The sequence below is a fragment of the Macrobrachium nipponense genome, chromosome 23 (assembly GCF_015104395.2).
Source record: "Macrobrachium nipponense isolate FS-2020 chromosome 23, ASM1510439v2, whole genome shotgun sequence".
Classification (NCBI taxonomy): domain Eukaryota; kingdom Metazoa; phylum Arthropoda; class Malacostraca; order Decapoda; family Palaemonidae; genus Macrobrachium; species Macrobrachium nipponense.
In genome coordinates, this window is record NC_061090.1 from 8,142,161 (window position 1) to 8,153,748 (window position 11,588).

Below are 11,588 nucleotides of genomic sequence, written 5' to 3' on the forward strand. Positions count from 1 at the left end.
TCCGTGTAAATTTCTTTACTACAGGTCCGGATAATCTTCGCTGTAGCCAGTCGCCGCATTCTAGCCTAACAGTATTAAAAGTATCAGCATGAAACTGAAATCGGTCCTTAAAGATTCAGTTCTTTATAATCGGCTTCATAGCACTAATTACATTATATATAAAGAACGCTTTAACTGGGTATTGATTCCTTGGTAAGTGGATGATAAGGCGGCTGGAAGACTAAGATAAAAGATTCTGAATTTGGAAAACGTAGGTGTCTATGGAGTACCTAGTACAAGCGCTTGAAAAATGTAGGTGTCTACCGGTTACCTAGAACAAGAGTTTGAAAAATAAGTGTCTACGGAGGACCTAGAACAAGCTTTAAAAATAGGTGTCTAACGGTGTACCTAGTACAAATAATTTGAAAAGAAAAATAAAAAATAAATAGACGTGTACGGGTACCCAGCACTACAAGCAGGCGGTGCCCAGTTATGCATGGCATAAACGTCAAAGGTGTGCTGGTAACTACTCTCTTGATCCTTACGAAGATTCTTATTTGAATGTGCAGCGTTTTATATAAGGGTTTCGGGTGTTCTAATACGGTGGATTCGGTAACGTAAAATTTCCAGGTCATTTTTGCTTATCGGAGCTGTAACAATGTAAGGGGAAATATCGAGCCTAAACACTTTATAGAGAGAAGAGGGAGAGAGAAGAGAGAAGATAACTTATATGGATGATACAGCATGAATTGGTGAACAGCGCCGTTGAAAACGAAAAGAATATACAAACGAAACTACAGATAAAAATTATGCAATGATAATAAAAATAACATTAATTATTAAAGAAGAATGTGAGACGATATATGGCAACATATTTGATTTATAATAGGAACTACCAAAAAAGACCAACCCAACATAGTAATCTAAAGCTTACTATGTATATATATAATAATAATAATAATAATAATAATAATAATAATAAAATAATAATAATAATAATAATAATAATTATTATTATTATTATTATTGAAGAATATATATACATATATATATATATATATATATATATATATATATATATATATATATATATATTCTTCAAAGAAAAACGCTTCAACATTTTTCCTAGATATACATTACACAGTCTACGGTCTTGCTACTTTTCCCTGCACCTATCTTGATAAGGATTAACAGGAATTGAAGTGACGTCAAGTACCTGTACTGACCCTTACACCTAAGTGCTAGGCAATTAGAACCAACGACAATAGTTCCCTCCAATAACATCGCGTTCATATCAAAAGCGTGTTTGTATCAGTTGGCTTCAGCGTGACAGGTGCTTCCCAATCATATCTGGAGATAATTTGTTCACGTCTATTCGAAGCGAATTCATGCTAACAGTATGAGCAAGACGACGCAATATCTAGCCGGAGGCATACAAATACTAATACGAAAATTAACACTATTCAAGATGATATAATGGTGACAACTACATCAAAATGTATTTAAGAGTATTTCAGAGATAAATGAAGAACCATCCATAACACTCACATAAACGTGGAAGAAATGCATAACAGATAGCAAATATATCAAAACATTATTCGCCAATAACATAGCAACCAGGTATATCAGCTTTTTCTTGTATATCCTCAAAGTCTAAGAGCTTCGGGCATCTAACAAGCATTCTACAAAGTGTCTTTGAAGGTTCTGAGAAGGGCGAGCCTCTACTTATCTTAATGCAACGATAGGAGAATTTAACAAAATAATAATAATAATAATAATAATAATAATAATAATAATAATAATTAAATAAATCATAGTACCTATAAACAGAAGTACTCAATGTGAACAAATTGACATGGACGTAAAATTCAAAAATAAAATCCCTGTAGAAACAATAATGCACAAATCTGAAAGCTGATTTTGAAAACCCTTTGAAACAATGATGTGATTCTGAATGGGAATATTCTTCATAAAAGCGAACATAAAGGGCGACGTTCTCCCGAAGGGGCCCAAGGGACGCAGTGCGGCAGGTAACTTCCAGTGCCATTAAAGCGGCCGCGGAGAACTTAACAAGAAATAGGCCTCCGCTGACTCGCGTACCAAGTCTCGGGTTTAAGGAGATTCGTGCCGGAAATGCAAACGACACAGACTTCAAAAAATGGGAAGTATTCGAAACGTCTTTAATATGACGTTGACAAAAGAGAGAGAAAAAACTATGACAATAAAAGTCACTGTTAAATCAATCCCAAAATTGTTATCCCAAACTGTATCACTTTATTTCAAATGGCGCCTATCCTTTGGATCATTTCTTGCCGAAATTGTCAAGCTACCCGTATTGCGACAAAAAAGAAAAATATTTCTTCATATAGCTACAAATATTAGTGTTCCAATGATGCAAAAAAACGACATCACAGAACTAGGGTATCTTGATACCTATATATTCGATGATCATGAAAATTTAACAGCCATTTTGTCAACACGAGAGCAAAATATCAGAAAGAATCTATCTATGAATAACTAGATACAATTAAGAGCAATGATTTAACAGTTTCAAATGATCTACAAGGTAACAGAGACTCGATTCCTTTATTCAAAAAACATCTTCTAACTGGTCACCACGAACTGAAAACTCAAGAAGTCATTAGTTCCCCAAATCAAACAATTCGTTTGTAACCAAAGGGTCGCTCACCAGAAGGACCAACTATAATTTAGCAATGTCGAACTGAAAAACGTTGGGTTCCCTTGCTGCGAGAAAACTGCAGAGACAAGCCTGTTACAAATTCTTCTAGAAATCGTAGCCCTTCGTCCTCCAACAGCCTTGCCAGAAATTTAAGTAAAAATTCTTTGCAGGTTCCTACATAGACGAACAAACTCTTAATTCAGAGATGATAGAGAGTTCACCATAAAATGTAACTAGGTTAATATTCTTCTGTGGGGTGTTAGGGCCTGGAAAAAATCGACAAAAGCAATTACATAAAAATTTCAAAACAACAGCAAAAATGAAACGACATCAGACTAACAGAAATCCTGTTGTACGAAACAACCAAAAAGTAATACAAATGAAATGGATACAACCAAGTGCAAGACATTCCTCTAGAGAATGAGCAACCCACCGACACCATGGTAAAGCATGTCAATGCTTATTTCGACCACTTTTCAGCCAAAACAGCCTCGAAAATGCTATTGCACTGGATAACCACATCGCTCGTCGATTATCTTACTACATTCGTCCACCTAGTCACAACAAATCTCGTAAACTCTCTGTAACATAAGTCAATAAAAACACTGAGCAATGTGCCTTGAAAAGGATCACAAGACTCCCGGGTATATACAATCTTTCTATGATATTAATTAACTCCTCTAATTACGAAGCCTCCTTTCAAAATAGGCTATAATTTTGTGTCTTGCTATACAAGAAGGGTCAATAACAACTTCTCATCCTCACATACTAGTTCTCTCTCGCCCATTCGTTGATTATGATGCCATCTCATATCAGATTAATATCCTATTCTACAACCCTCCCTCTTTCTCTCCCTCCCACTTATTGCTGTTAGCTTAACGTTATCTTATTAATAAACTTTTCTCTCTCTCTCTCTCTCTCTCTCTCTCTCTCTCTCTCTCTCTCTCTCTCTCTCTCTCTCAGCCGTTGATTATATTTGATCGTTCGTTATATTTATTATATCTCACCAATATACTCTCTCTCTCTCTCTCTCTCTCTCTCTCTCAATAATTACAACAGGCTACTATTTCAATATAACTATATTCCGTAATCCGGGCCCCCATCTCCCTCTCTCTCTCTCTCTCTCTCTCTCTCTCTCTCTCTCTCTCTCTCTCTCTCTCTCCTAACTGCGCCCTATTTTGTCGTTTTTTTGACGTCACCCCCTCAAGACTTTAATTAACCAAGTGATCAACCAAAAGAAAAGGGTGGCCTTCCTATAGGACGAACGGATGGATCACTCGAAAAGCCTTCTTCCTCCATCAACACCTCACTTGAAGTGAGCCTGTCAGGGACGCTGAAGGGAAAACAAAAGGCGAGACAGACACACATACCCAGGCACCCTGCGAAGGTATATATAGTAGACGGTGTTTGGATTCGACTGACCCTCACACAGACGCCATTCGTGTAAACAAGAGCTTATTCTCTCATGTATAATCAGAGAGAGAGAGAGAGAGAGAGAGAGAGAGAGAGAGAGAGAATTTCCTTATTTGCGTTGAAAGAGAGAAAAGAATGTCTTTGAAGAAATCTTGGTTCCATGATTCGAGCCCATGGGCCGACGAATTTCTTATCACCGAAAGTAATGCCCTTTCGGTTTGCATATATGAAAATATATTAATTCTGATGTAGAACGAATTGGATATTAAAGGACATTAGTAGCTTAATGAGTGCATATGAATCACGGTGATGTGATAAAATTCATATTATATATATATATATATATATATATATATATATATATATATATATATATATATATACAGGTCAGACGTACAGGGCGTTATTCAAACGATAAAGTAGATATTAAGGCCAGGAACACGAAGAGATTCACATTATCCTTTTAATCCTACGTTTCGTGACAGCATCGCCACAATCTTCAGGGATATTTCTACAAAATAAAATATAATATGTTAACATAAAATAAGAGCTTGGATCTTGTAATCAGCTCTTATTTCATCTTAACATATTATACTTTATTTTGTAGAAATATATATCCCTGAAGATGTGGCGATGTTGTCACGAAACGCAGAATTAAAGCATAATGTGAATCTCTTCGTGTTCCTGCCCTTAATCTTCTTTTATCGTGTATATATATATATATAATATATATATATATATATATATATATATATATATATATATATACATTAATTTCTTCTCTACCTTACAATGACCCCATTTGGATCGATCATGGCCACTGAAACAAAACCTAGACGATATAGAAAAAAAAAATAAGAGCATGAGATTATTGTGTTTACAATTGTTGGGAAGAGGTGGCTAGCATCAGAAAAGCTCTATTTTCGAATTAAAGTCGTGGCAAATCCGCTTCTTTTATAACACGGTCGATTGAAGAGGGCCAAAAAGTCATGGCTGTGCCAGGAGCTGGAGGATCACGAAGTTATAACTTTAAAATCGTCCTGCTCGGAGAAGGCTGTGTAGGGAAAACGAGTCTCGTTTTGAGATATGTCGAGGACAAATTCAATGACAGACACATCACTACGTTGCAGGCTTCATTTCTCACAAAGCGAGTAAACATTAGCGGCAAAAGAGTGAATCTGGCTATATGGGACACTGCGGGTCAAGAGAGGTTCCATGCTCTAGGGCCAATATACTACCGAGAATCCCACGGTGCTATTTTAGTTTACGATATAACTGATGAAGACTCTTTTCAGAAAGTCAAGAATTGGGTACGGGAGTTACGAAGAATGTTGGGCAACGATATTTGCCTAGTTATCGCAGGAAATAAACTCGACCTTCAGAAAGACCGGCATGTACTCTTAGAAGAAGCAGAGGGATATGCGCAGGAGGTAGGGGCCTTTCATGTCCAAACATCTGCAAAAGAAAACAACATACCACCGAGGAACACGCCGAATCGGGAGGAATCCATCTCCATAAATGTTCATATCTCGAAATCGGTCCCCCAAAAACAAATCCCTTCAATAACCTTCGTTGGGAGAGGCATTCAAATGGCTCCATAAATCCTCTTCAAGTAAGAGAGACAAGGAGGAGGGTGGTGAAGGGGTAGGAAAGGGGGATGTTAAAATCGGGAGGGAGGAATAAGAAAAGGAATGGAGAGGGGAACGGGAAGAAAGGTGACAAGGGGGGATTTAAAAGAAGTGGGAATAGATAGATTAAAATAAAGAAAGAGTTGGATGATGATAAGGGATAAAGAAAGGATGAACCAGGAAATGAAAATGAAAGGTTGGTGAGACAGAGAAAGGCAAGGAGGAGACGGGAAGAGAGAGAAAGAGAAATAAGAAGTTTGCAAACTGGGTAGAGATTCAGAATGGGACAGAAGGAAGCAAAATAATAGGAAATAGTAGAGATATGAAAAGATACGAGAGGGAAAATGGAGCTAAAACGAAGCCGGAGGGAAAAAATGAGAAAAAAATGAGAAACAGAAACATACTCGGACGCAGGAAATGAGTTGCAATGACGTGGCAAAGAGAGAGAGAGAGAGAGAGGAGAGAGAGAGAGAGAGAGAGAGAGAGAGAGAAAGGAGGAAAAACATAAAAATCCGAGATAAAAAAAAAGGCAAGAGGACAGGTTGGACCACCAGCAAATCTCCTCGCTTTTGAAGGGCCTTTATTTCACGTCACTAAAACGAGAGCTGAAAATCAACCTCGTGAAAGAAAAACTTTATACAAAAAAAAAAAAAAAAAAATTTACAAATGGTAAAAATGAAGCCTGAAAAATCGGATTTTGTCGAGGGGGAATAGACGACGAAACCTTAAACAAAAAGTATGGAACGACATAATGCTGTCGTTTTTATCATAATTTTTATGGGTGTTATTTATTATCTTTTTTTGTGTTTCGAACTCTTTCACAAACCAGCTATAACCCTCAAGAGAGAGTTATTATCTTACGATTCACAGGCGGCATCTACAAGAAGTTTGGGTTCTTTTGTTCATCAGAAAAATATTAATGTCTGGCGAGCTTTAACTTGCTCAGTTGAACCCGTTAATAAAACACGCAATCAAATAAAAAATAACAAGCATTCTTTCTCTTTCTCTAATACACACACAAATATAAGCTTAACCTGATTGGTCATCGAAGCCTATAGCTTTAAGAAAGCCTGGTGAAATGAACCGTACTCCCTGGCATTACAATGCATGTGGTACTTTCGGTCGCTTCCTAAAAAATCGGCTTCCTAAAAAAAAAAATATAATAATAATAATAATATAAATAAAAATAAAAGCTTAGATAGAATCGAATAAAAATTATAAGAAGCTTCAGCAGGATCAAATAACTGTTACTGTCTCCCTTCCAATCCAAAGACAAACACACAACTAGGCAAGAATTAAAGAGATGAAGCTGCCGAAATATTTACTGAAGTAAATTAGGATTGAGATGCCTCTCTGTATGCTTGCATCCAATCAACTAACTGCCAGGACCCTACAAAAATTTTCGCCTTATCCATCATATAAAAAGTACATTTGCGCAGCAAGCATGTACAGTTCTGATATCAGCTGTAGCTACGCGCAGAGAGAGAGAGAGAGAGAGAGAGAGAGAGAGAGAGTCCTTAGAGGACCTCGTGACGCCTAGTCAATTAAAGACAGATCAGGGACACTTCTTGGTCATTTATCTTCATCTATGTAGTACGTTCGTATGCTCCGAGCCTTCTCATCGCCGTAGATTATATCTCGGCAGCTTGCTTTTGTCGAGAGGGATGACTTCGCTTAACGTCAAGGGCATTCGATTTAATTTCCTTTTCGGAATAAGTCCTGCCGATCACGCTGGGAACGGCGTCAATGACCTTCGATGTCAGGATGCCAAAAACTTCCAATCATTCATTCATTCATCCACGCTGGGACAACGTAAAAATAGTTATGTAAACATAAATTCATTACAATATCAAAAAGAAGAAAAAACGGAATCCCGTATGCGCACTACACACAAAACCAAAACAAACCTCATGACGAGAGGCAGGAAATCATTCTTAAAAAGGACTATTATACTCTAGATGTAAGGATGAAGGGAGAAACTGGAAGTAAGAGATAAATGCCTTGGGCAGCTAAACGGGAAGAATTAAAAAAAAAAGAAAGCCTTTTCAGTACTGCCCACAGTGCGGTAAATGTGACCGACTGCATGCAAAACGCCCCTTTGGGTAACGGAAGGGTTGGAATCACTGATAAATTAGACGGGTTAATGAAAGGCATACACACGCGAGGGAGGAAAGTGCAACTGTGTTCTAAATTTAATCTTGTACAGGAGGCAACCACCTGGGACTTCCACTGCCGACGTTACCCTCTTGCCTATCCCTCATCTAGGAAACCTATTCGCAGGGGAAATTACAATTCTCTCTCCCCCCCTCTCTCTCTCTCCCTTGATTTCAGCCGTTCAGAAGCATCCAAGGCGCCCTGAATTGCCGTTCGTCAACCCGAAGAATTGTGATGCAAAGTCTCCCGATATCTCTTGTTGGTGAGAGCGTGTGAAAGGGCCCACTGCATACAAGGGGATCGTTAACTACCGACAATGAATAATGATCTTAGTTTACCCTGCAAATGACCAGCGAATTCCCCCAGTGAAGGCAATCAATTACATGATCTCTAAATATGCATGATGAACATGAAACTCAATCAAGGTCTTGGAAATGTTGCTCACATGTGCTGCCTATCATATATGGGAAATCTGCAACGAAAATCTTTTCTTCTCGTGCTCAATCAAACCGAATGCAATCAAGAAATCGCTAATGAATACCAAACTAAAATTCACTTGCAGTTTCTGATATGGGGTCACACACACACACCACACACACATACTCACACACATACATCATGCACCCTCACAATGAATATCGGAAAATCAGCTAAGATAAAACTTAATATATCAAGAGTATGAACTGCAGACTTCAATTCATCAGAAACATTCTTCACAACAAAAACTCACGCGAGACCAAATAACATATTCTTTTCGTGGCGCTGATGAAAAAGGGCATTTTTTTTTTCCTTACACGTCAGTCCCTTCCATGAGCAATTACCTTTATTTTTCCATCCTGTATTTAATTAACCCACTGCTTCTGCTTCCCTTCATAAGAGAGAGATGAGTCGCCTGAGACAAGGAAGAAAAGCCTTCTTTTTTCATTTTCTTTAGAATTTAAAGCCAGGTAACAAGTACGCAAACTTAAGACGTCATCCTGTGTTTGTATAAAAATAAATAGTATTTTACTTCCCTATAACTACATAATCCGAAATCCTCACAATGGTCAACGAGCGTTATGTTTTCCAAATATATTACTTTCGCCAAGAAAACAGCTTTAACATAAGACGACAGGAAAAAGTCTTTCTCCTCAATTAACTTTTAAATTTCCACATTATTAAAAAGACGAGCTTGCGCGCTGGAACCCGGCGCTGCTGTCTCCCCTACCTTCCCAATCCCCTACCAACCTCGCCGCCACCCGTAGCGGACAAACAGGTTTGCATGTGGAGGATGGATGTCTCCCCTACCTACCCCGCCCCAACCTGGGATGGATAAACAGGTTTGCAGGGGTGGGTGGCTGTGTCAGGTCTCCCCTTTTGTCACCCCGGGGGTGGACAAACGAGATGCACCCGGGTTTTATTATTATACTTATTCCACCAACTTGTCAAAAGAACAAATTCATCAAATCCACTCTCTCTCTCTCTCTCTCTCTCTCTCTCTCTCTCTCTCTCTGTATCAAAAGATGATGAAATTAGACTCATTCTGGCCAATTTTTTATGCACTTGGAGCTAATAGGATGGAGGGGGAAGGCGGCCGAATAGGGAAGGTTGGAGACAGCAGTCGAGGGGATGAATATAAAAGTCACGGCCAAAAGAAAAATGAGAATCTCGTTGAAATGCGCTCCTTCAAAAATAAAGGCCGATTATGAAGAGGAGGTCATTTATTTCGTAAGTCTTTCTTCTCCCAACATATTTATCTCTCTCTCTCTCTCTCTCTCTCTCTCTCTCGTAATTTCAGATTTTCCTTATTTGCTTCATGCAAATAACTAACTAATTGTGTCTCTTGTGTCCAATACGATTCACTCACTGTCTATGCTTTATACTTGCACTAATCTCCCCCTCCCCAACCTTTCTTTTTCTTTAAATTATTTGAAAGTATTTATGACTATTAATAAGACTCCCAGTCTATATTCATCTCTCTCACACACCAGCGAAATATGCATACACTCAATACCACGTCTCCATCCAAAATATTCCCGCTTCATCGTCCGCGTCTGAGGAAGAAGAAAAACTTCCTCCATTGGTGGCAAATCAGCCGCTTCAGCTTCGTCGAGAGACCCCTACTAACGCTTCCAGTGAAGCGGAACCGTCATCCTCAGCTATTGACACTGCTGGGTTTTTCGTCTCACCCATCAAAGGAGTATATCAAAGGCAGAGCCGGTAACACACCCTAACAGCAGATACGAGAGTAGCTGTGTTCAGCACGTCTTAAGGCCCCTACTGAGATGATGATTATATAATATATATATATATATATATATATATATATATATATATATATATATATATATATATATACCTAGCTTATGCTCTCTCTCTCTCTCCCCTCGTAGCAAAGTGGTAGCGCGTCTAGTTCACAACCGGACTACCGCTGATCAGTTCTCTGTTGACCTAAGCAGCAGTAATTTATACACCAAACCGTCAGTCGACTACTGCATGTCGCAATTGGGGTGGAAAGAGACAGCACGAAACACGAAGGTTTGGTCCGACAAAATGTACCGCATCAAAAGAGAGAGAGAGAGAGAGAGAGAGAGAGAGAGAGAGAGAGAGAGAGAGACCATAAAACGAAATGAACGATCAGTTCTCCGTAACAGGATGAAAAAGGCTTCGACGAAGCAATAATCACCCCACCAAAGTGAAACTCTTTATCAAATAGTGCGCTCTCTCTCTCTCTCTCTCTCTCTCTCTCTCTCTCTCTCTCTCTCCTTGTTCAAACAGCATCGTTGAAACTGCCATCGAAATTTCTTTAATAATGAATAATAAAAGGAGAAAACTAATATCATGGTACTTTTAACAGACGTAGTAAGCTATTAAATTGGAAAAGAAATCGTTCAATTTCCTAGTAATCTTATTTCCAGCTGAGAGAGGCTACTAAAACATATATAGTTAAAGGAAGGTGCGGAAATATTCATGAAATCTATTTTTTTCGATTAAAATATTCTATTAAAATTGTCGTAGAAAACATGAAAGTCATTTTATTCTTAGCGGCAAAAAGATGTTAAAGCAAGAAAATAACTTTACGTATTTCAAGTTGAAATAAGCTGTTACTAGAGCCCTGAAAGTCGTTACATATTTACTTAAATACATACTGCCATAATTCTAGAAGTCATGACATTTTTAGCCGGAATGAATTGTTACACAGTATATGAAGTGGTTAGGTGTTAGGCTGAAACAAGTTGTTACAGTAATTTTTTAGAGGAAATAAGGAGTCACTTTAGATCTGGATGGCATTATATTTTTAGCAGCAATAACCTGTTCATATAGCCCTACAAATCACTACACTTTTAGTTGGAATAAACGGTTTCAATACTACTTTTACAGTTGGATAAAAATATTTTCATCTAAATATATAATGACTTGAGTGATGGATGTTGCAAATCACTCAAGTCATTATATATTTAGATGAAAATATCTTTATCATGTACATTAAGAGCAAAAATATTCTAGCTAATCATACATTTTTATGACAAACTTATTTTATTTATGAATTAATCTGCTGCGTTGGACTCAGCAGTCATATTATTAGCTGAATATTCTTGTTTTACTAAGCCTCATTTATTTTAAAATGACATTAACTGTTACAGCAGATCTATATACATTATATATATATATATATATATATATATATATATATACATATATATAGACGTATATATATATATATATATTATAATATATATATATATATATATATA

The 11,588-nt window shown here is 37.6% G+C and overlaps 1 protein-coding gene across 1 annotated transcript; it reads left to right on the top strand.

Moving 5' to 3' along the window:
* Window positions 1-4,939: 4,939 nt before the first annotated feature.
* Window positions 4,940-5,673, top strand: LOC135195912 (ras-related protein Rab-21-like). The gene has a single exon (XM_064222419.1). The coding sequence runs from the start codon at window positions 5,062-5,064 to the stop codon at window positions 5,671-5,673; it is 612 nt and encodes a 203-aa protein (XP_064078489.1). The 5' UTR covers window positions 4,940-5,061.
* Window positions 5,674-11,588: the final 5,915 nt, after the last annotated feature.